Raw genomic sequence first — 26655 nt, 5'->3', positions numbered from 1 at the left:
CTTCCTACAATATGATGTTCTAAAAATAAAAACGTATCAGACGTAGATGAAGGTTATAAATCCAATTTTTTTTTATTGCAGATGTACATGGTATTTACTGCAGATGCAGCTCACACGGCAGGTCTGCCCCAGTGAGACCCAACATGAAATCCACATCAAGACGCCACCAAGATGTGAAGTCCACACTGAGACTTCACCAACATGTGAAGTCCACACTGAGACTCCACCAACATGTGAAGTTTACATTGAGACTCCGCCAACATGTGAAGTTCACACTGAGACTCCACCAACAAGTGACCGTCAGTGCCACAGCACTAAGGAGATCCTCCCAATGACATTGGATGGCTTCAGATTCCATAGCCTTCTCGGAGAAGGGAGTTATGGAAAGGTAAGTGGTCAGATATATTCTCTGGTTTAAAATGTTCAGATATAGTGCGAGAAGATCTGAACCCCTGTCTGGCTTTATCGCTATCCAGAGCTGCATGAGAAATTTCCCCTCACTTCCTGTCCTGCTGACAATGGTTTCACCAGAGAGGAAGTGATGGAAAGTCTGCAACAAGACAGATATCCCCTCCCTCTGCTCTACTAAGGAAAAGTATTTTATTTCTGTCTGTGTGGCTGTTGCAAAGCGCAACATACACTTTAAAGCCCAAACTAATATTTTCATTTATTCAGATAAATCCATTCCAGGTGCATTAACACGAAAGGTGTTTATGGTTATTTTTTTCTTTAGCAGCTAAGTAGAACAGGCTGTCGCTTGCCAGCATGTTACAGAGCAGAGCCTCTTGGAAAGTCAGAGCTAGAGCTCTCCAATCATCAAAGCTCACATTCCAAGCTGATTGGAGAGCTCTGGGCTCTGATTCAGAAAGAGACGTGCCAAAGCTCTGTAGGGAGACCACTGCTTCAGGGAGACAGGGGATAGGTTTTTCTAATCAGGTTGTTGCTGCTTTTTAAATAAAATAAATTGAAAGACTTATATTAAACATATTTTGTTTTGATGCATCTTCAGTGCATTTAGTTGATTTCAGCTCAACATTTAATTAGTTGTCTGACTTTATATAAAATAGAAGGAATCAGGGTGGTGAAACTTAGTTTCAAGAACAACTTCTTTATGACGGAATGAGTTGTAGTGTAATGGGATGATCTCACCTTTCTTGGTGGATTCTTCATTGACTTATATCTCCACCCAGGAATGAGAGAAGGTCCCATAATTTCAGCTGTTTCACCATTGTAGACCCTGTGATGATAAAAATGCCATTATAATGATTCTACCATTATTGTGGACCCATAAATAAAGTATTAAATGGCAATGAACATCTCTAATTGTCAGCTATAATTTCTCTCCCTCTGTTTCCTCTAGGTGGTTTTGGCATCACACACCTCCACTGTCAAAATCCTAATCAAGAACAGCATAGACTACAAAGATGCCCTCAACAAAAGCCACATACTGAAGGAAGTTTGTACCAGCCCACTCTGCATTTGTGCATATGGTACCTTCCAGACAAAGGTAAGTGACTCTACCTTCTATTTATTTTGTGAAAGAGGTTGGTGTTAAATGGTTATCCTCTCAGAATACCACTGTAAGTGACACCTACCTTTCTCACAATCCACCCAAAGCTGCATAGTGATTTAAAAAGCGAATGATTTCTATAACCTGGATCTTTCTTTCCTCTGCACAGGATCTCTTATTCTTTGTTATGGAATACCTGAGTGGTAGAGACCTAGAGAACTTCTTAAAGGAAAGGGCACCATTAACTATTGAGATGACAAAGTAAGGCAGTGGGGTGCTATGATAATAGGAATTGGGTTATAACACAGTACTGTATATAGAGCACATCAATGTGTAGCCTTGTTCTAGATATAAGATAGATAAGCCAAGGAGGTACCCTGACAATAGGGATGGAGGTAGAATATAGTACTGTACATAGAACAAATAACATATGAGATTTTCCAAGATATAAGTTAGGTAAGACAATAGGGTAAAAGTGATAAAGATAGACCCGCGCCGTGGAGAAAAATAAATAAAATTGTAAATAAATTACAAATAAATTATAGAATAAATACAAAGTGTACATATACGTGAGTGTTTACACACCCACCCACATGTACATATGTAATAGGGCTGCCGCTGTAGTGCAAGGTGAGTACCCCAAAAAATGACAACAGAAAATTTATACTCAGCGCTACCTCTCTAAATCATAAATATCAAGCATATACTCGCATCAAATATGTGTCATATGACAACATGTGTAACAAAGTGCCAATATAGTGCAAAAAAAGTGCATTTAATAAAGTAAAAAAAATGTAAAAATTGCAAAATAAAGTGCAAACAATAAAGTTCATCAAGTGTAAAGTGCAGGGCTGGTGACACGTTGATGTAATCTTGGTGACTTCCTGTGCTCCCCTCCTGGATCCCCACTCACCAGATAAAGATGATAGATACGCCTGTGTATATCAAGATGGTGTCTCCTGTCCAGCAGATATGTAGATTGGTTGTGCCTCAGAGAATGGAATCTCCTCTCCTTCACCACTTAATTGTAGATCCTACATACTTTACTTGGTCAAAGACGATCGGAGTAGTAAAATTTGGACAAGTGAAGAGAAGAGGGCATATAGTGTAATACTGCAAAGTTTATTAAAAAGTTTAAAATCATTACACTTACATCAGAATCTTTAAAATTTGCAAAAATTGCCGCCTTGGCATCCAAACAGCCTTTACAGATTATCCTTAGCTTGACATGTTTCGCCCCTCCTACTGGGCGTCATCAGAAGCTCATGGAGTCTGTGGTTTGCTGTCTTATATACTTTAAGTACCGCCTACTACACCCAATGACTCCCACTACTCTCATTGATGGCGCAGTATGAAATAGGGTACCATCATAATAGGAATGAAGGTAGAACATAGTACTACATAGATAACATCAGGAAGGTCTGACTTTCAGTACATCTGTCCTACCAAAGCTCTGCCCATACATTTACAATCGCATGCTGAGGAGACGTCGCAGGCACCAGAAATTATAGCAAGCTTCTAGTGAGACTGATTTTGGACTTAGTTTGTAAATGTAAAACTTTTTCGCAGTTTTGGATGGAGCGGGAAAGCTTTTTTAATGTTTTCTGTTTAGGCCTTACATACACTTTAAGAGAGACGGTACAATTTCATTCAATCATATCTGAACACTTTTACTATCACAAAAAAAACTATTCGTGAGAATTCACAAAGCATATTTTTTAAATATTCATCAGCAATGTCAAATATCCCTATAAAACACTTCTGAGCATTGTGCTAAATTCAGCCATTATCAGTGGCAGCCTGTCCATATGGAGCGCAGGGGTGTCGTCCTCCTAATCCATGCGCTCAGCCCCTAATCTACATGCAGGCTGCCGGACGCATGGATTTCAATGTGGTTTTTTTTTTAAGTGCGCCCTGAGCCCACCCAGTTGTGTGACAATAATTAATTAATATTCGCTATTGTCTTCCTGATTCTCCTTCCAGTCAATCAGGAAGCGGGTCCTGAGACCTAATTGGCCAGGGAGTCTTAGGACCCACTTCCTATTTGGCAGGAAGGAAAAGAAACGGCCCTGGAGCAAGGAGCAGCATCCCTACCCCGGATCCTCCTCATCTGCCTCCTTAGGTAAGGAGGCCTCTGATTGCCAGCTTCCACAGGGGGTAAACGGCACCTTCCTGATCATCTACAACGCGCGCGCGGGGGGAATCGCCTCCTTCCTGTGCGTATCCTGCGTGGGGGGGATCGTCACCTTCCCATCTGTCTCCCACAGGGAGGTGGGGGGTAGAATGGTGTTGGTTTGCCGCCCCCTATTGAGCACCAGCCACCACTGGCCATTATCATAATATTTTCTTTCAACACAATTTAGTTATTGCAAGTATACATAACTATACCTGATAATTGGAGCATTAGAATCAATGATTTGTTATTTTCTGGCTTAGATTACCATAAAAAATGCTTTATATCAACCTTTTCTATCTCTCCATCAGATTCCTTACTGCCGAGATCATTTGTGGCCTGCAGTCCTTTCATAGCTGGGGAATTGTACATCTGGATATCAAACCAGAAAACATTTTGCTGGATAGCAGTGGACATGTCAGAATCACTGATTTTGGCATATCAGAAATGGATGTGCATTCGTCTCATGCCCTGACGTGCATACTTGCCAACTGTCCCGGATTTCCCGGGACATTCCCGGGACTTAGACGCCATTCCCGAATTTGTGGCGTCCCAGTAAATGTCCCGAGAAATCCGGTTCTTCACGAATTCGCATCCGCCGCCGCTTCCGCTGCTAGAGGTCCGCGGCCGGCGGAGACATTGTCTCCGCCGGCCGCTATTTTTCTGTAGTTTAGGAAGACGGCTGGGGGGAGACGGAGCTCCTGCGTCGCCGCCCACCCTCCGCCCCGCTCCGCCTCGCCCCGCTCCGCCTCGCCCCTCCCCACCTCGCCCCGCCTACCCCCACCCCGCTGCCAGTCTAAAATGGAAAGGGGCGGGGGTTCTAGGTAGGGGGGGGCGCACCGCTGTGGGACTCCTGATGCAAGGGGGGCTCCATTGTGGACACCTGATGTGAGGGGGGGTCTGCCGGGGAGACCTGATGTGAGGGAGGGCTCCACTGGGGACACCTAATGTGAGGGGGGCTCCATAGGGGACACCTAATGTGAGGGGGGGCTCCACCGGGGACACCTGATGTGGGGGGGGTTCCGCCGGGGACACCTGATGTGAGGGGGGCTCCACCGGGGACACCTGATGTGAGGGGGGCTCCGCCGGGGACACCTGATGTGAGGGGGGGCTCCACCGGGGACACCTGATGTGAGAGGGGGGCTCCACCGGGGACACTTGATGTGAGGGGGGGCTCCGCCGGGGACACCTGATGTGAGGGGGGGCTCCACTGGGGACACCTGATGTGAGGGGGGCTCCGCCGGGGACTCCTGGTGTGAGGGGGGCTCCGCTGGGGACACCTGGTGTCGGGGGGGGCTCCACCAGGGACACCTGATGTGAGGGGGTCTCCGCCGGGGACACCTGGTGTGAGGGGGGGCTCCGCCAGGGACTCCTGATGTGAGGGGGGGCTCCGCCGGGAACACCTGATGTAAGGGGGAGCTCCACTGGGGACACCTAATGTGAGGGGGCTCCACTGGGGACACCTGATGTGAGGGGGGGCTCCACCGGGGACTCCTGATGTGAGGGGGGCTCCGCCGGGAACACCTGATGTAAGGGGGAGCTCCACTGGGGACACCTGATGTGAGTGAGGGCTCCACTGGGGACACCTGATGTGAGGGGGGCTCCACTGGGGACACCTGATGTGAGGGGGGGCTCCGCCGGGGACACCTGATGTGAGGGGGGGCTCCGCCGGGGACTCCTGGTGTGAGGGGGGCTCCGCTGGGGACATCTGATGTGAGGGGGGGCTCCGCCGGGGACATCTGATGTGAGGGGGGGCTCCGCCGGGGACACCTGATGTGAGGGGGGCTCCGCCGGGGACACCTGATGTGAGGGGGGGTCCGCCGGGGACACCTGATGTGAGGGGGGCTCCGCCGGGGACACCTGATGTGAGGGGGGCTCCGCCGGGGACTCCTGGTGTGAGGGGGCTCCGCCGGGGACACCTGGTGTCAGGGGGGGCTCCACCGGGGACACCTGATGTGAGGGGGGCTCCGCCGGGGACACCTGGTGTGAGGGGGGGCTCCGCCAGGGACTCCTGATGTGAGGGGGGGCTCCGCCGGGAACACCTGATGTAAGGGGGAGCTTCACTGGGGACACCTAATGTGAGGGGGCTCCACTGGGGACACCTGATGTGAGGGGGGGCTCCACCGGGGACTCCTGATGTGAGGGGGGGCTCCGCCGGGAACACCTGATGTAAGGGGGAGCTCCACTGGGAACACCTGATGTGAGTGGGGGCTCCACTGGGGACACCTGATGTGAGGGGGGCTCCACTGGGGACACCTGATGTGAGGGGGGGCTCCGCCGGGGACACCTGATGTGAGGGGGGCTCCGCCGGGGACACCTGATGTGAGGGGGGGTCCGCCGGGGACACCTGATGTGAGGGGGGCTCCGCCGGGGACACTTGATGTGAGGGGGCTCCGCCGGGGACTCCTGGTGTGAGGGGGGCTCCGCCGGGGACACCTGGTGTCAGGGGGGGCTCCGCCAGGGACTCCTGATGTGAGGGGGGGCTCCGCCGGGAACACCTGATGTAAGGGGGAGCTCCACTGTGGACACCTAATGTGAGGGGGCTCCACTGGGGACACCTGATGTGAGGGGGGGCTCCACCGGGGACTCCTGATGTGAGGGGGGGCTCCGCCGGGAACACCTGATGTAAGGGGGAGCTCCACTGGGGACACCTGATGTGAGTGGGGGCTCCACTGGGGACACCTGATGTGAGGGGGCTCCACTGGGGACACCTGATGTGAGGGGGGGCTCCGCCGGGGACACCTGATGTGAGGGGGGGCTCCGCCGGGGACTCCTGGTGTGAGGGGGCTCTGCTGGGGACATCTGATGTGAGGGGGGCTCCGCCAGGGACACCTGATGTGAGGGGGGGCTCCGCCGGGGACACCTGATGTGAGGAGGGGTTCGCCGGGGACACCTGATGTGAGGGGGGGCTCCGCCGGGGACACCTGATGTGAGGGGGGGTTCCGCTGGGGACACGATGTGAGGGGGAGCTCCGCCGGCGACTCCTGGTGTGAGGGTGGGCTCCGCCGGGGACTCCTGGTGTGAGGGGGGGCTCCGCTGGGGACTCCTGTTGTGAGGGGGGGCTCCGCTGGGGACATCTGATGTGAGGGGGGGCTCTGCTGGGGACACGCTCAGGGATCCCACTGATTCTGCATTATGGTGAGTTGAATGATTTCATTTTATATTAATAATAGAAATAATGCACTTCAATCATCCTGACACCATAACAACCATGGTGCCGGGATGATTGAAGTGCTAACACCAGGTGTTTGGAGTATCTTTATCTGCTGATTGTTAAACTTTCTAGAATACACACATTTTTATTGTTTAGGATCTGGGGCTGCTGTCCCGTCATTTCCCTCTCCCCCTTTCCCCCTTTCCCCCTTTCCCCATCTCCCCCTCTCCCCCTCTCCATCCCTCCCCCTCTCCATCACTCTCCATCCCTCATTCATCTCAGACTCTAACCACACCCTCTTAAGCCACGCCCATTTAACCACTTGAGCCCCGGACCATTATGCTGCCTAAGGACCAGAGGTATTTTTCCAATTTGGCACTGCGTCGCTTTAACTGCTAATTGCGCAGTCATGCAATGCTGTACCCAAGCGAAATTTGCGTCCTTTTCTTCCCACAAATAGAGCTTTCTTTTGATGGTATTTGATCACCTTTGCGGTTTTTATTTTTTGCGCTATAAACGGAAAAAGACCGAAAATTTTGAAAAAAAATGATATTTTCTACTTTTTGTTATAAAAAAAATCCAATAAACTCAATTTTAGTCATACATTTAGGCCAAAATGTATTCAGCCACATGTCTTTGGTAAAAAAAATGTCAATAAGTGTATATTTATTGGTTTGCGCAAAAGTTATAGAGTCTACAAACTAGGGTACATTTTCTGGAATTTACACAGCTTTTAGTTTATGACTGCCTATGTCATTTCTTGAGGTGCTAAAATGGCAGGGCAGTACAACCCCCCCCCCAAATGACCCCATTTTGGAAAGTAGACACCCCAAGGAAACTGCTGAGAGACATGTTGAACCCATTGAATATTTATTTTTTTGTCCCAAGTGATTGAATAATGACAAAAAAAAAAAATATTTACAAAAAGTTGTCACTAAATGATATATTGCTCACACAGGCCATGGGCCTATGTGGAATTGCACCCTAAAATACATTCAGCTGCTTCTCCTGAGTATGGGGATACCACATGTGTGGGACTTTTTGGGAGCCTAGCCGCGTACGGGGCCTCGAAATCCAATCACCGCCTTCAGGATTTCTAAGGGTGTAAATTTTTGATTTCACTCTTCACTGCCTATCACAGTTTCGGAGGCCATGGAATGCCCAGGTGGCACAAAACCCCCCCAAATGACCCCATTTTGGAAAGTAGACACCCCAAGCTATTTGCTGAGAGGCATATTGAGTCCATGGAATATTTTATATTTTGACACAAGTTGCGGGAAAGTGACACTTTTTTTTTTTTTTTTGCACAAAGTTGTCACTAAATGATATATTGCTCACACAGGCCATGGGCATATGTGGAATTGCACCCCAAAATACATTTAGCTGCTTTTCCTGAGTATGGGGATACCACATGTGTGGGACTTTTTGGGAGCCCAGCCGCGCACGGGGCCCCGAAAACCAATCACCGCCTTCAGGATTTCTAAGGGTGTAAATTTTTGATTTCACTCTTCACTGCATAGACAAGTGTAGCGCTGTAGGTTTAAAAAGCTTATATAAATATAAGAATAAAGAAAACGTCTATGTCGAACAGCAACAGCTGCAAAATATGACAGCTTAACAAATAAACAAATAAAGTCTCTGATGTTCTTCGGATGTTTTAAGGACTGAAAAGGACTGATGTTAGTCCAAAAATGTATATAGTTCCTTATTCACCACGTGGATAACGCATGCAAAGGTGTGATGGACCCTCCACATAGAGAAAAAGTGAAGGCTTACCAGAAGGATTGAACTCATAAGAATGTACGTTCAATGAGTCAGTCAAGCTTGTAACCCCAACGGGCAATCAAAAGGAGGAACCTCACGATTGGATGGCAGTAAAACTTCAGAACATATCCAGACTCCTGACGGAACTTTAGAATGGATGGCAAACCTTCCCACGGATCATCTCAGATGGATAGTCCTGCGACAAAGTACCCCATGATCAGTGGGTCCTACGCTATCCATAGACTGGGAGATCCTGCTTCTGCTGAGAGGCATGGTGAGTATTTTGCAGCTCTCATTTGTTTTTGAAAATGAAGAAAGACAAGAAAAAACATTTTTTTTCTTTTTTCAATTTTCAAAACTTTGTGACAAAAAGTGAGGTCTGCAAAATACTCGCTATACCTCTCAGCAAATAGCTTGGGGTGTCTACTTTCCAAAATTGGGTCATTTGGGGGGGGTTTGTGCCACCTGCAGGCCCGGATTTACTCCCTTTGCCGCCCCAAGGCCGGGTCCTTCAATGCCGCCCCCCCCCCCCCACACACACATACACACACACCACGTCCTTTATCGATGACTTCTACAATACATCAATTAAAAACATATCTCCATACACGAGAACACTGAAAATAATGGCTTTAATTGTACAGACTAAAAATACTTCAGGGTAAGCGCGCGAGGGGTAAGGATTTTTCACAGGCAAATTTTCAAGGCAATGGCTGGTGTTAGTGCTTCAATCTCCGGCACCATGGTTGTTATGGTGTCAGGATGATTGAAACACATTATTTCTATCATTACATTGTAATATAAACTGAAATAGTTCAACTCACCATAATGCAGAATCATTGGGAGCCCTGAGCGTGTCACTTGCCACCATCTCTTGTCACTTGCCACTATGCCTGCCACCAGATGGGGATGTCACTTGCCACGCTGCCTGCCACCAGATGGGGATGTCACTTGCCACGCTGCCTGCCACCAGATGGGGATGTCACTTGCCACGCTGCCTGCCACCAGATGGGGATGTCACTTGCTACGCTGCCTGCCACCAGATGGGGATGTCACTTGCCACGCTGCCTGCCACCAGATGGGGATGTCACTTGCCACCATGCCTGCCACCAGATGGGGATGTCACTTGCCACGCTGCCTGCCACCAGATGGGGATGTCACTTGCCACCATGCCTGCCACCAGATGGGGATGTCACTTGCCACGCTGCCTGCACCAGATGGAGATATCACTTGCCACGCTGCCTGCCACCAGATGGGGATATCACTTGCCACGCTGCCTGCCACCAGATGGGGATATCACTTGCCACCAGATGGGGATGTCACTTGCCACCAGATGGGGATGTCACTTGCCACCAGATGGGGATGTCACTTGCCACCAGATTGGGATGTCCCTTGCCATGCTGCCTGCCATCAGAAGGAGGAGGGCGGAACAGCGGTGCGGGCAATGAGAGATGTCATCTTTCTCCCCCACCGCCGCACCGCTGACATTACTAGCTACTCTCTACTTTTTTCAAAAATGGCGCCGCTACTGCGCATGCGCCGCCCGGCCGAGCGCTTACGAGCTCTCCCGAGCCCAGCCGGCTTCGGAACGGCGCATGCGCCGTTGCATGGTCGGCAAGCGGCCATCTTTTTCTATGGGCACTGGTGCCCATAATAGACTGTAATGGGCAGCACGAAAGGGGGGGCGGCCGCGAAGTCGCTGCAGGAGCGGCGCCGCCCCTACACCACTGCCGCCCCGAGGCCTGGCCTCGGTGGCCTTGTGGCTAATCCGGCCCTGGCCACCTGGGCATTCCATGGCCTCCGAAACTGTGATAGGCAGTGAAGAGTGAAATCAAAAATTCACGCCCTTAGAAAGCCTTAAGGCGGTGCTTGGTTTTCGGGGTCCCGTACGCGGCTAGGCTCCCAAAAAGTCTCACACATGTGGTATCCCCGTACTCAGGAGAAGCAGCAGAATGTATTTTGGGGTGTAATTTCACATATTCCCATGGCATGTTTGAGCAATATATCATTTAGTGACAACTTTGTGCAAAAAAAAAACAAAAAAAAAAATTTGTCTCTTTCCCGCAACTTGTGTCACAATATAAAAAATTCCACGGACTCGACATGACTCTCAGCAAATAGCTTGGGGTGTCTTCTTTCCAAAATGGGGTCACTTGGGGGGGGTTTGAACTGTCCTGGCATTTTATGCACAACATTTAGAAGCTTATGTCACACATCACCCACTCTTCTAACCACTTGAAGACAAAGCCCTTTCTGACACTTTTTGTTTACATGAAAAAGTTATTTTTTTTGCAAGAAAATTACTTTGAACCCCAAAACATTATATATTTTTTTAAAGCAAATGCCCTACAGATTAAAATGGTGGGTGTTTCATTTTTTTTTTCACACAGTATTTGCGCAGCGATTTTTCAAACGCATTTTTTGGGGAAAAAACAAACTTTTTAAAATTTTAATGCACTAAAACACACTATACTGCCCAAATGTTTGATGAAGTAAAAAAGATGATCTTAGGCCGAGTACATGGATACCAAACATGACATGCTTTACAATTGCGCACAAACGTGCAGTGGCAACAAAATAAATACATTTTTAAAAGCCTTTAAAAACCCTTAAAAACCCTTAAAAACCTTTACAGGTTACCACTTTAGATTTACAGAGGAGGTCTACTGCAAAAATTACTGCCCTCGATCTGACCTTCGCGGTGATACCTCACATGCATGGTGCAATTGCTGTTTACGTTTGACGACAGACCGCCACTTGCGTTCGCCTTAGCGCAAGAGCAGGGGGCGACAGGGGTGCTTTTTTTTTTTTTTTTTTTTCTTTATTATTTTTTTGCTTTTTTATCTTATTTTTAAACTGTTCCTTTCATTTTTTTTTTTTTTTAATAATTTTTATTGTTATCTCGGGGAATGTAAATATCCCCTATGATAGCAATAGGTAGTGACAGGTACTCTTTTTTGAAAAAATTGGGGTCTATTAGACCCTAGATCTCTCCTCTGCTCTCAAAGCATCTGACCACACCAAGATCGGTGTGATAGAATGCTTTCCCAATTACCCAATGGCGCTGTTTACATCCAGCGAAATCTAAGTCTGAAAATCACTATGGTCAGCTGGCTGAATCACCGGCTGCATTCTCAGGTTCCCTGTTGAGACAGGAGAGCCAGAGAAAAACACGGAAGACGGTGGGGGGGGGCATTCCCTCCCACAGCTTGTAAAAGCAGTCTAGAGGCTAATTAGCTGCTAGGATTGCTTTTACATGAAAGCCGACCGCTGGCCGAAAAGAATGATACCAAGATGATACCTAAACCTGCAGGCATCATTCTGGTATAACCACTCAAAGTCGTGAATGGCGTACCTGAAGACAAAAAAATGGTTAACAATAAAACACAGTAAGCAGTAAAGTATAAAAAATTGCATACCTGAAAAGCAAACATGATAAAACATAATAACAATAAAACATTGCAGAATAGAATACAGTAAAAAAGAGCAGAACAATAGAGAGAGAATAGAGAGAGAGAGAACAATAAAACGACAACTATTTTTTTTTATTTTATATATTTTTTTTTTTTTTTACACTTTTTTTGTAACTAACTTTTATAACTGTAACCGGTTCCAGGTTCGGGTCTCTCAAAATGCGATGGCATCTTGGGAGACCCTGTGAAAGTGTGCCTAGTCTGTGCAGTGCTGTACCCTACGCTAATACTCAACTAGTGAATGGTAGCGTTCAAAACATTCACCAATGCAAAGACCAGGATTGTCAGGACAGGAGGGACAATAATAGCGGGTGTCACGCCTATATCCGCGCTTGCTGCAGACACAACATCTTTTTTGGGGGGGGTTCGTTGGGTAGGGGTACTCGGGAGGACATAAAGAAAATGCCTCTCATGCAGCTGACTGCATTTGGTTGGGGATGTGAATGGGGGAAGTACGGGTGCTGCAGAAGCGGTGAGTTCCCAATTAGGATTGGCGAATGCAGCAGGAAGGGCACTATGGGCACGACGGGCTTGTGTTTGTCTTTTTGGTGGCAGCGGGACACTACTTGTGCTTGTCACCTCACCAGCTTGAACTGCACTTATGGGACTCGCCACGTCACCAAGTGTTACTGCAGTGCTGGTTTGACTACGACCGGGGTGTACTAGGCCACTGGTGCTTGCCAGTTCACCAAAACGCTACCAAAAAAACTGTTAGCGATCGCAGGGATCAGGCCTGACTCTGCGAACGCTGCAGTTATGCGTTTAGTGTTTTGTAAGTGACAGTGATCGATCGATACTGCATGTAATAGCAGGTATCTGGGCTGATCCCACTAACACTGCGTTTTTGGGAACCCTAAACTGCTGGGGACGCTAGTATAGATCTGATCGGATCAGATATTGATCCGTTCAGATACTATACCACTAAGGGAGCTGTACGGTACGTGCGTGGGTGTTAGCAGTACTGGCGCTAACCTGACGCTGCTTGGGGCTGGTGCTTGCCAGTTCACCAAAATGCTACCAAAAAAACTGTTAGCGATCGCAGGGATCAGGCCTGACTCTGCGAACGCTGCAGTTATGCATTTAGTGTTTTGTAAGTGACAGTGATCGATCGATACTGCACTTGGGTGGGCTGGGCTGGGCCGGGCGGAGGGGCAAAACGCAGGTGCTAGCAGGTATCTGGGCTGATCCCGCTAACACTGCGTTTTTGGGAACCCTAAACTGCTGGGGACGCTAGTATAGATCTGATCGGATCAGATATTGATCCGTTCAGATACTATACCACTAAGGGAGGCGTACGGTGCGTGCGTGGGTGTTAGCGGTACTGGCGCTAACCTGACGCTGCCTGGGGCTGGTGCTTGCCAGTTCACCAAAATGCTACCAAAAAAACTGTTAGCGATCGCAGAGATCAGGCCTGACTCTGCGAACGCTGCAGTTATGTGTTTAGTGTTTTGTAAGTGACAGTGATCGATCGATACTGCACTTGGGTGGGCTGGGCCGGGCGGAGGGGCAAAACGCAGGTGCTAGCAGGTATCTGGGCTGATCCCGCTAACACTGCGTTTTTGGGAACCCTAAACTGCTGGGGACGCTAGTATAGATCTGATCGGATCAGATATTGATCCGTACAGATACTATACCACTAAGGGAGGCGTATGCTGCGTGCGTGGGTGTTAGCGGTACTGGCGCTAATCTGACGCTGCCTGGGGCGACGCATATCACCGCCGGGCAATCAGGGAGCTAAACCTTTATTCGGTAATAAACGGCGGGTGCCCTGACACTATAAAAAATAAACGAACTAACCAGCGTCACCCGTAACACTTATACGGTGATCAGTGGTGAAAGGGTTAACTAGGGGGCAATCAAGGGGTTAAAACCTTTATTAGGTAGTATATGGGGGTCCCTGTCGCTATAAAACGCTGACGGCGAACCTAAATATTTACCTCCCTAACTAGTGTCACCAGCGACACTAATACAGCAATCAGAAAAATGATCGCTTAGCGACACTGGTGACGGGGGGTGATCAAGGGGTTAAAACTTTATTAGGGGGGGTTAGGGGGGTACCCTAGACCTAAAGGGGGCTAACCCTAACTGTCACAAACTGACACCAATGCAGTAATCAGAAAAAAAAAAAACAAAAACTGCTTGGTGTCAGTTTGTGACGGGGGGGGGTGATTGGGGGGGGGATCGGGGGGCGATCGGGGGGGGATCGGGGGTGTTTTGTGTGCCTGGCATGTTCTACTGTGTGTGTAGTGTTTGTGCACTCACAGTGATGTCTTCTCTCCTCGGCGCCGGAACGGAAAATACCGAGCCGAGGAGAGATGACATCATTTCCTTTGCTGCTGTTTAGCATACAGCAGCAAAGGAATGTTCCCATTGGCCGGCGGCGATCGTGAGGGGGGGGCCACGAACGGATGGCCTCCCCCTCACCTCCGATCGCCGGGGGACAAAAGAGGACCGCCTCGGGCACCGGGGGGGGTCCGATCGGACCCCCCCACCCGCGGGAGGCAAATCACGTATATGTACGTGATTTTGCCTGCCCGTGCCGCCTTGCCGACGTACATCGGCGTGAGGCGGTCCTTAAGTGGTTAAGCCACGGCCACTATGTCGCGTAAACCACGCCCATTTTTCCCTGCGCTTCACGCGCCGCATTTGTACGTTTTCCGTAAGCCACACCTACAAATGAATGCCCCACCCCCTAATTATTGTACGGCTCCGCCTACAGCCACAATAGTGTCCCACATTTTTTTTTTACAATGTTGGCAACTATGGACGTGCTCTGCCAGCACTCCATTCTACATGGCACCAGAAGTGAAAATTGATCTTTTTGCTTTCCCTTCTTCTTGTCAGTAAAGCAACCAGCAATGACTATTCTATACTTTTTTGATATTTCTACAGGTCCATTTGAGAATACCATATGGATTTGCTGCTGACTATTTCTCCCTGGGAGTTATAGTCTATGAGATGGTGACTGGAAAATATCCATTCGCCTACACAGACACCAACTCAGACACCAACTCAGACACCGTCTTGGACAACGACTCAGACAATGACTCAGACACCTTCTTGGACAATGGCTCAGACACCGACTCAGACGTCGATGAGGTGCTCGTAGACTCGATCTGCAACGATGTTCCAAGTTTCCCGAGGATTTCAACACGGATCTTAATGACCTCATAGTGGACAAAGTAAGTAAACACTATCTGTTTCTGTATCTGTCATTCCAGTTACATATGCCCCTTTACTATCATTACCACATTGAAATGCCACACAGTCACCTGTCTATATTGTTTGCCTGTATGTTTAGAATCCTTAGTGATTATGTGCATAATATGTATCATATATAATTGTATCATATTTAATTGTGGAGACAGTTTTTGAGGATTCCCGGGATATAGACCGCACCACACGGGATTGGATCTAAATTAGATATTAATATCATGGACCGCCGCTATGTTTGCGTTCCATGCCTCAGCCTGATAAGCTCCCACTTCCTGCCTCCTATGATACGCAGGCCGAGAGCGGCCTATCGTCACTCCTTAGAATACACATCACGTGACCGGCACGTGATTACCAGGACGAATAGGAGTGACGCTTTGCTGATTGGAGAACAGAAGTGAAGCTTGGTTCTTGACCAGCCTTTAGAAGATATGATTGGCCACAAAAACACCATGTGACTGCCTGTCACCTGTGACGCTGCCGAACCCGGAAGTCATCCTGTGTAACAGCGCTAATCAGCTGTTACACTGCATTTAAAACAGAATATATAAAGCGCAGTTGTGTGGGGGGCTTATTCATACCCCAGCAGAAGCCTTTGGAGGCGAAACGCGTCGGGTCTCTATGACTACACCCCACCACTACCCACTGCGCTGTTTTTACACTACTTTTTATGCCTTTGATATCAATTTTATTTTTTGAGCCGAGTTTTTATCGCCCTTGCTTGTAATTTTTTGGAGTGTACTCCTGAATAAAGTGCTATAACGCTTTTTACAAATAAGGATTTACACTATGTGGAAGTCTTTTTCTCTTTTCTGTCTATTCGTTCATATGACGGGCCTTTGAGGAAACGGTCATTTGGCGACCGAAACCGAATCCCGGGGGTTCCCGATCCCAAATTGGTACACCACCCGAGGACTTCTGACAAGATTCTACACAAGTCTTCCTACAGATCGTCACCCTATACCGCTTGACGGTACAAGCTCGTTTGACTCACCGCCAACGGCCTGTGAGTCCACCTTATCTGGTGAGGGCATCCTTTTGCTTTTTCTTTCTCTTTGTTGAAACCACCCACATGAGTGAGGAATCTGCTTGTACCTAAGGATTTCTTTAAAACAGCCCTTAATCACCTCATATGAAGACGGCCTACGCCCAGATGGCTGTGGGGTTAACTAGGAGTACCCCATCCACCCATTTATAGACCTCCAGTATCCATATATGTCTACCCTTTTTAGGGACTTGGACGTCCTTTCTCGTGGCTTTTGCCCAAATGAACATTATTTTTTGCTGAGCTGCACATTCAGTATATTAAGATACCTTGCATTATTATTTTGCTGTATTGTTTCTTCAAATATGGTAGTGCATGCACGATTGTTTTTTAATTAACCTACAGGTTGTTATTGAGTATTCACTCTCTTACATATCTAAGCATTCACCATCACTATATATTGTTATATTTTCTTTCTTTTGGGATGTTTTACAAAACAATACCATTCACCTAATAAGTTTACACTTCAAGCTCTAACACTCCTTTATAGAGATCACTATCACTTGTTTAGTTACATGTGTCCCACTACTCATTAGCGCCACACTTTTTATTATTTTTACATTCGCAACGGTCAGATTGCTGTGTCGGCTGCTTCATTTTGTTTTTTCTTAGGAGCTGGCGCAATTTCTACACCTTTTTTGTAAACACTATCTGTTACCAACCAGAAAATTGCTATTTTATTAATATTTATTAAAGAAAAAATGGGTAGTTATTGCCTTTGTACCAATGTTAACCTTTGTTTTGCATATTATTACAGCTTCTATGCAAATGCCCAAATGCAAGAGAGATGCATGTTAAAGATCTGCAAAGCCACCCACTTTTTAACGGCGTAGACTGGATGAAACTGAAGGCTTGGCAAGTAAGCCCACCATTCGACATGGAGACAGTAAGTATAAGGAACCACACATTGGTCCTTCCATATTCTCCCAGCACCTGAGTGTGCATAACCATTTCAAATAGAAAGGCTATCATTGTACATATTAGTAATAATGTTTCTTCTCTTCACAGTTACCACCGATGGACCTGACGACAGAGATGATGATGGAGGAAATCATAGATCCTGACAATGTAGTATTGAATCCTGAGTTATCAGAAGAGGACCAGGACCTTTACTGTGGGTTCTCTTTCACCAGCAGCAGATGGGGAGAAATACACCATCAGCTCCCCCTGCAAAAGTTGCAGGGCCATAGATTTTTTTCCCCCACACTCTGGAAGAGATGCAAGGCATGTGACCATCCTGACACCAAGGACATCCTGGGGGGTTTGTCCCCCCCTACCCCCTTTATCTATACCCATGGTGTGTTGGAACAGCTTTAGGGGGAGGTTGGAGGCTGGAACATTTCAGTCAGTGTGCAGTGTGTTGTGATAGGCTAGTTAGTGTGTAGTGTGCAGTTATAAGGTAGTCTGTGTGTGGTGTGTAGTGATAGGGTAGTCAGTGTGTAGTGATAGGGCAGTCAGTGTGCAGTGTGTTGTGATAGGCTAGTCAGTGTGTGGTGTGTAGTGATAGGGTAGTCAGTGTGCAGTGTGTTGTGATAGGCTAGTCAGTGTGTGGTGTGTAGTGATAGGGTAGTCAGTGTACTGTGTGTAGTGATAGGGTAGTCAGTGTGCAGTGTGTTGTGATAGGCTAGTCAGTGTGTGGTGTGTAGTGATAGGGTAGTCAGTGTGCAGTGTGTTGTGATAGGCTAGTCAGTGTGTGGTGTGTAGTGATAGGGTAGTCAGTTTGTGGTGTGTAGTGATAGGGTAGTCAGTGTGCAGTGTGTTGTTATAGGCTAGTCAGTGTGTGGTGTGTAGTGATAGGGTAGTCAGTGTGTAGTGTGTAGTGATAGGGTAGTCAGTGTGTAGTGTGTAGTGATAGGGTAGTCAGTGTGCAGTGTGTTGTGATAGGCTAGTCAGTGTGTGGTGTGTAGTGATAGGGTAGTCAGTGTGCAGTGTGTTGTGATAGGCTAGTCAGTGTGCAGTGTGTTGTGATAGGCTAGTCAGTGTGTGGTGTGTAGTGATAGGGTAGTCAGTGTGCAGTGTGTTGTGATAGGCTAGTCAGTGTGCAGTGTGTTGTGATAGGCTAGTCAGTGTGTGGTGTGTAGTGATAGGGTAGTCAGTGTGTGGTGTGTAGTGATAGGGTAGTCAGTGTGCAGTGTGTTGTTATAGGCTAGTCAGTGTGTGGTGTGTAGTGATAGGGTAGTCAGTGTGTAGTGTGTAGTGATATGGTAGTCAGTGTGCAGTGTGTAGTGATAGGGTTGTCAGTGTGTAGTGTATATTATTATTATTATTATTATACAGGATTTATATAGCGCCAACAGTTTACGCAGCGCTTTACAATATAAAAGGGGGACAATACAGTTATAATACAATAAGATACAAGAGGATTAAGAGGGCCCTGCTCAGAAGAGCTTACAATCTAATAGGGTGGGGCAGGTGGTATAAAAGGTTGTAACTGTGGGGAATGAGCTGATGGAAGAGGTAAAAGATTAGTTAGAGGTGTTATAGGCTTTCCTGAAGAGATGAGTTTTCAGGGATCGCCTGAAGGTAGCAAGAGTAGGGGATAGCTGGACAGGTGGAGATAGCAAGTTCCAGAGGATGGGAGATGCTCTGGAGAAATCCCGGAGACGAGCATGAGAGGAGGAGATGAGAGGGCTTGAGAGTAGGAGGGCTTGAGAAGAGCGGAGAGGACGATTTGGGTGATATTTGGAGATAAGATTGGTGATGTAGCTCGGAGCAGAGTTGTGAATGGCTTTCTATGTTGTGGTTAGTATTTTGAATTTAATTCGCTGGGTGATTGGGAGCCAGTGTAGGGATTGGAGGAGAGGGTTGGCAGACACTGAGCGGTTGGTAAGGTGGATAAGTCTGGCAGCAGCATTCATGATAGACTGAAGAGGGGATAGCCTATGGAGAGGTAGGCCAATGAGAAGGGAGTTGCAATAGTCAAGGTGAGAGATAACAAGGGAGTGAATGAGGAGCTTGGTGGTTTCATTTATTAAAAAGGGGCGAATTTTAGAGATGTTACAGTGGTGAATTCTACAAACTTTTGACAATGATTGGATTTGAGGCTGAAATGACAAGTCAGAGTCTAGGATTACACCTAGTACCCTGGCGTGAGGGGAGGGACTGATGGTTGCATTGTTGATTTTGATGGAAAAGTCATGGAGGGGGGCACGGGCGGGGGGGAATATTAATAGCTCAGTTTTAGAGAGATTTAGTTTAAGGAAGATGTGTGACATCCATGCTGATATGTCAGTTAGTAAGTTAGTAATGCGAGAAGAGACTGAAGGAGTGAGGTGAGGAGTAGACAGATAGATTTGGGTGTCATTGGCGTATAAGTGGTACTGGAAGCCGTGGGCGGTTATCAAGTGACCAAGGGAGGAGGTGTAGATAGAGAAGAGAAGGGGTCCAAGAACAGAGCCTTGGGGGACCCCAACAGAAAGGGGCAATGAAGAGTAGGAGACAGAGTTGTAGGTGACACTGAAGGAGCGCTGTGATAAATAGGCAGAGAACCAGGATAGAGCAGAATCTCGGAGGCCAAGGGAATGTAGTTTATTGAGAAGGAGCGGGTGGTCAACAGTATCAAAGGCCACAGAGAGGTCAAGTAGTAGGAGTATGGAGTACTGGCTGTTGGTTTTAGCAGTTAGTAAATCGTTAGTGAGTTTTAGTAAGGCAGTTTCTGTGGAGTGCTGTGAGCGAAAGTCAGACTGTATAGTGATAGGGTAGTCAGTGTCCAGTGTGTAGTGATAGGGTAGTCAGTGTGCAGTGTGTAGTGATAGGGTAGTTAGTGTGTAGTTTGTAGTGATAGGGTAGTCAGTGTGTCGGACCAGCTATATGGGGAGATTGGAGGACGGTACTTTTTTAGGTGTGTGTTGGACTGGCTATAAGGGGAGGTCGGAGGCCAGTATTTTTTTCAGGTGTGTATTGAACCAGCTAAAAGGGGAGGTTGAAGGCTGGTACTTTTTTTAGGCATGTGTTGGGCCAGCTATAGGGGAATGTTGGAGTCTGGTATTTTTTTTAGATGTGTGTTGGACTGGCTATACGGGATTCTGGAGGCCAGTTTTTTCTTTTCAGGCGTGTGTTGGATCAGCTAAAAGGGGAGGTTGGAGACTGGTAATTTTTTTGCAGGCATGTTTTGGACCAGCTATAGGGGAGGTTGGAGGATGTTACTTTTTTTTAGGCGTGTGTTGGACTGGCTATATGGGAAGGTTGGAGGCCAGTATTTTTTCTTCTTTTTGCTATTTGGCACTAGATGTGTGCAAATCAGCAATAATATATTGACTTGAATAATATGACATTACTCTCACAATAATAGGTAAAAATAATAATAATAGTCAGTGTGTAGTTTGTAGTGATAGGGTAGTCAGTGTGTCGGAACAGCTATATGGGGAGATTGGAGGACGGTCCTTTTTAAGGTGTGTGTTGGACTGACTATTAGGGGAGGTCAGAGGCCAGTATTTTTTTCAGGTGTGTGTTGAACCAGCTAAAAGGGGAAGTTAAAGGCTGGTACTTTTTTTAGGCATGTGTTGGGCCAGCTATAGGGGAAGGTTGGAGACTCGTATTTTTTTTTAGATGTGTGTTGGACTGGCTATAAGGGATGCTAGAGGCCAGTTTTTTCTTTTCAGGCGTGTGTTGGATCAGCTAAAAGGAGAGGTTGGAGACTGGTAATTTTTTTGCAGGCATGTTTTGGACCAGCTATAGGGGAGGTTGGAGGACGTTACTTTTTTTTAGGAGTGTGTTGGACTGGCCATAAGGGGAGGTTGGAGGCCAGTATTTTTTTTTTCTTTTTGCTATTTGGCACTAGATGTGTGCAAACCAGCAATTAAATATTGACTGGAATAATATGACATTACTCTCACAATAAATGGTAAAAATAATCATTTCAAGTGCTAGTGACTTTCTAAACTTTATTAGCACCATCTGTTGTATCACTACGAGCACCCAAAACAGACTAGATTATGCGAGGTGTTGCTGTGATCAAGCCATAAAGTAGATCCACGCACTCTGCTGTGAGAACGCTGTGTAAGTTCACATATGTTTGCAAATATATGCAACAAAAACCTCTGTTGTATCAACATTTTTGCACTAGGTTAGCTGCCAAATGTATTTATTGCCATAAATGTCTCAATTTGGAAATTACATTAGAGTAGAGTTAGGGACTGCTCTTTGCAGAGGGGCCTTGATGTGGAAGTGCAGCTTCACATATATTTGCAAATATACATACAATGTAAACCTAATACAAATTGTTCAAACAGTTTAGACTTGTTTTATTTTGCTGGTTACCTGGTACGTGTGCTAGGAAATTTTGTATCGTATTGTTCTGTTCTGTGAACTGCCATACTTAAAGGGGTTGTAAACCCAGAGGGTTTTTCACCTTAATGCATTCTATGCATTAAGATGAAAAACCTTTTGTGCTGCAGCTGCCCCCCAGAGCCCCCCCCCCTTTACTTACCTGAACCCGATTGTTCCAGCGACGGGGACGAGCACAGCAGCTACAGCCGCTGTCTCCATTCTCATTGGATAGATTGATAGCAGCAGGTGCAATTGGCACGGTAGCCAGAGGGCAGAGACGAGTTCTGCAGTCTCTGTCAATAGACGCAGCAGCAGGACCCGGGAACGCGCCCACATGGGTGCCCCCCAGGAAGAGCAGCTCTCCCTGTGGTCACTCGAGAAGAGGATGAGCCAGGAGCACCGCAGCAGCCCCCAGAAGAGGAGGATCAGGGGCACTTTGTGCAAAATCACTGCACAGAGGAGCTAAGAATAACATGTTTGTTATTTAGCCACTTTAATACAGGGCACTTCCCCCCTTCCTGTCCAGGCCAATTTTCAGCTTTCAGCACTATCACATTTTGAATGATAAATGCGCAGTCATGTGACACTGTACCCAAACAAAATCTTTATCATTTTTCCCACAAATTTAGCTTTATTTTGGTGGTATTTCATCACCACTGGGTTTTTTATTTTTTGCACTACAAATAAAAAAAGAAAATTTTGAAAAAAATTTGTTTTTCTTCGTTTCTGTTACAAAACTTTGTAAACAAGTAATTTTTCTCCTACACTGATGAGCACTGATGAGGCTGCACTGACAGGCACTGATGAGGCAGTGCTGATTGGCACTGATGAGGTGGCACTGATAATAAGACACTTATATGTAGCACTAATAGGCACTGATAAGCAGCACTGATAGGTGGCACTGATATACAGCACTGATGGGCACTCATAGGCGGCACTGATGGGCACTGATAGGTGGCAATGATGGGCACTGATAGGTGGCACCGATGGGCACTGATAGACAGCACTGATGGGCACTGATAGATGACACTGATAGGCAGCACTGATCAGGAGGCACTGTCAGGCAGTACTGATGGTCACAGAGTGCCATCCCTAATGGGCACTAATTTGCATCCCTGGTGGGCTCTAGTGGGCTTACCTGGTGGTCATGGGTGGGCATTCCTGGTGGTCATGGGCAGGCATACCTGGTGGCCATGGGTGGGCATCCCTGGTGGTCATGGGTGGGCATCCTCGATGGGTCTGCATCTCCATGTGCTGATTATCAGTGCAGACCCCCCCGTCAGGAAGAGCAGCCAATCGGCTCTTCTCTACTCTGGCCTGTCACATTGCTTTTCCTATTTACACTGTGATCAGCTGTGATAGGACACAGCTGATCATGTGGTAAAGTGCCTACATCATAGGATCTTTACCTAGATCGGAGATGCCGTGTGTCAGACTGACACACCACCGATCGCCGCACACCCCCACAGGTGCGCGATCGCAGCTTATCCTGCTGGACGTCATATAATAATAGAACCACATTCCGGCCGTCATTTTGCTATATGGGGGGGCGGGAAGTGGTTAAAAAAAAAACAAAGCTTTACAATCACTTTAGGAAGGATCTTCAGTCTGGAAAAAAAAGAAGTCAGCAGCCATACTGTGAATACTGTCACTGCTGACTTTAGAGGTAAATATATTTTTATTATTTGTTTCCATCAAAAGAAGCAATATAACAATATAATGAAGGGTTATATCCAAACAGTACAAATTTTACGATAGCCATTATATTAGAGTCCACAGCAATAGATAGAAAAATGCTCTTATAGCGTATTGCAAAATGGATAACCAATTCACAGACTGTGTGTCATAATACAAAAACAGAAAACCTGTAGGACCATATAATATTCTGAGACAGGGTGAAATAAAGAGGAGGAGAAAAGAAATAAAAAAATAAAAAAGGCCTGAGGAGGCCCGAGAAGGGAGAGAAAGAGCTTGAGCACCCCCAAGAACCGATAATAAAAATGTATCTTGTAAGGAGAAAAATGTTTTAATTATTTTGTTAGAATTTGAAAAAGTACGATAATAGACAGATCATATCAAATTCTTAAGCGTGGTAGAGGTGGAGAAATCAAGCCATACATACCATAAGACGTTGAATTTCTCAAAAGTGTAATTATCCAGCGCAAGGATTTCCTTCATCCGCATGATATCATTAATGGTGGAAACCCTAAGGGATAATGGAGGGGGTTTATCAGTTTTCCAAAACAAAGGAATCAGCTGTCGTGCTGCGGAGAGGAAGAAGCGTAACAGGCTTCGTTTATGGGACGCTACGAACCGGTAGCATGGGCAGGAGTGCTATCTCTGGGGTAGGTGACAGGGACTCCTGATACGTTTTATTGTAGATGGTAAAAACTGTGGACCAAAAGGGGCGACTCCCACTGCACTCCCACCAAATATGCAAATAGTTCCCCTCCGTCGAACCACATATCCAACAAGTGGCAGGTACAGAAGGGAATATCCTATGCAATGAGAGGGGGTCCCTGTACCATCAGGAGAGGAGTTTATAATTCTTTTCCTGTGCATAGCAAGAAATCGTGGATTAGTGAGTAAAACGAAAGGAAGTCAATCAGCAGTCGTAAGCTCCCTCCCCAAGGCCACGGACCATGCTCTGGTATACAGAGGAAGTCCATCGTGCATCAACGCATGAAGTAATTTATAAATTGAAGAGAGTAGATGTCTGGGCGTCTCAGAGAGGGAACACAGTCGTTCGTACTCAGTCAGGGATTGGTGGATTTGAGTGGAAGCAAATAGTCCCGTACAGAATTAAAACAGGTGGATGGCAGTGAGCCAGTTACTGCCACTCGGGGGAACAACTGGTTGCCCAGTATCAGTATGAACAAAAGATTGCGCTACTGGCCAAGCCAATCTATTCAACCACCCCATCACGAGAGTTCTCACTCCCTGAGGGAACATAGGGTTGTCAAATAATGATGTTAAAAGGGATGGGTCTGAGGATAAGAGACCCTGAAGACCTTTTTTATACCACAAATGTATGGCGGCAAGTGTCAGAGGGGACGCGTATTGAAGCCTATGAAGGTCTTGCTTGTAACTCCAGAGAAGAGCCCTAAGGTCAACAGGAGAAAGATCCTGTTCAACCATCGTAGAGGCCTTGGAAAAAGGTTGGGGGAACCATTCCAACACCCGTGCCAGGACCATAGCTCTATGGTATAATTCAATGTCCGGAAGTCCTACCCCACCCTGAAGCTTTGGGAAAGTGAGCAGTTTATAGCGAATGTGCGATAAGCCTCTATTCCAAATAAATTGTATGGACAATGAACGCAAAGAGATAAAAAACTGCTTGGGCACTAGGGTAGGGACCATCTGGAAGAGGTAAAGCAATTTTGGGAGTGTCCATTTTTAACGCATTAATAGGTCCAAACCAAGGTAGAGAAGATGGATTCCAAGAGTCTAAATCCTTTTGAATATGTGTTAATAGCGGAGGGCAATTCCGAGAATATAAGTTGGAAAGGTTGGCAGGAATAATGACACCTAGATAAGATATACCTTTAGGTGACCATTGAAAAGAAAAATTTGAGCATAGCTGAGAGACAGTGGCTTCAGAGAGTGAGATATTAAGATCCTCTGTTTTGGACATATTGAGTTTGAAATTGCTAAACTCCCCTAAGCAGCGGAATTAATACAAGAGGGATGGTAGGGATACGTGGGGTTGTTGTAGATACACTAATAAGTCATCAGCATAAAGAGAAAGCTTGTGGTGAGAGGAAGGAGTGGCACAGGCTAGGTGTTCTATCACAATGACAAAAAGCAACGGGGACAGGGAGCATCCCTGTCATGTCCTGTTTGCTATATGGAAAGGTTTAGAGGAGGAACCATTGACCAGTACCGACGCTGAAGGCCGAGAGTATAAGGACATGTCCTTGTCAACAAAATTCACACAGAGTCCAATCTGGACCAGAGATAAACATAGAAATTGCCAACTGACCCGGTCGAATGCTTTTTCTGCATCAAAAGACAATAAACAAGCCTTCAGTTTGTGCTGTTATATATACAAGATTAGATGAATAGTTGTTTTTTTGGTGTTGTCCCTAGCTTCCCGCCCTGAGACAAAATCCGCTTGATCTTTATGAATTACCATTGGTAAGAGGGGGGACAATCGGTTGGCCAAAACTTTTGCAAAAAGTTTTATGTCTATGTTTAGGAGAGAGAGGCCTATAACTGCTACATTGAGAAGGGTCTTTACCTGGTTTGGGGAGAATAGAAATATTAGCATATTTATAGAATCTGGGTGAAAAACCATATGGCCCAGGACATTTGCCTGCTTTCAGACCCTTGATGGCACCCAAAAACTCTGAGTGCAACAGGGGTTTCTCCAAATCCGTCGCTTTTTCGGGATTTATGGTGGGCTGAGCAGTTTCCAAGATATAGGATGACATATCAGAGGGTGGGGAGGTCGGTGACTGCCGCTCTGGATGTTGGGGTATATTATATAATTGCGAGTAATACTGGCTAAAGACATCTGAGATGCCTTGAGTGTTACATACCCTCTGAGAGGCAGAGGCAGAGTTATAAATAAGTGGTATGGGGCAGCGCGGTAGGCGTGGGTGGAGTACCCTGGCTAAATGTTGGCCACATTTATTAGATAGGGAGTAATGATAGTTGCAGTCTTTGTCATGTGCAATGAGGGAATGAGAGTCAAGTAATTGGAGTAAGTCCTGGCGTGCATTGGAGAAATCCACATAGATAGCAGAGTTCAGAGTCTGCTTATGTGTAGTCTCCAGTGAAGCAATAGTAGAGATCAAGCGCATAATCTCCATCGTACGGGCCCTCTTTAGACGGGAATCATGCTGAATAAAGACACCCCGAATAACACATTTCAAGACTTCCCACTGTGTCAGGGGATTAGTGTCATCAGACCTGTGGTCCAAAACAAAGTTCGGGATGGCTAATTTAATGTCAGCAACACAGGGGGAATCCTTGAGCAGATTGTCATTTAAACGCCAAGAGAAACCCCTACGGGATTTGGGTAAATGATCTAGAGCGAGGTGTGCAGGGGCA

The 26655-nt window shown here is 46.8% G+C and overlaps 1 protein-coding gene across 1 annotated transcript; it reads left to right on the top strand.

The window, feature by feature from the left end:
* The first annotated feature begins 331 nt into the window (after positions 1-331).
* On the top strand, positions 332-25718 carry LOC141145943 (protein kinase C delta type-like). The gene is made up of 8 exons (XM_073632736.1): positions 332-388; positions 1361-1507; positions 1680-1771; positions 3995-4100; positions 14967-15179; positions 17090-17218; positions 17341-17446; positions 25690-25718. Exons 1-8 carry the CDS (start codon positions 332-334, stop codon positions 25716-25718), a joined length of 879 nt encoding a protein of 292 aa, XP_073488837.1.
* Positions 25719-26655: the final 937 nt, after the last annotated feature.

The sequence above is a fragment of the Aquarana catesbeiana genome, linkage group LG05, assembly GCF_042186555.1.
Source record: "Aquarana catesbeiana isolate 2022-GZ linkage group LG05, ASM4218655v1, whole genome shotgun sequence".
NCBI lineage: Eukaryota > Metazoa > Chordata > Amphibia > Anura > Ranidae > Aquarana > Aquarana catesbeiana.
This window is presented reverse-complemented; position numbering and strand designations above follow the sequence as displayed.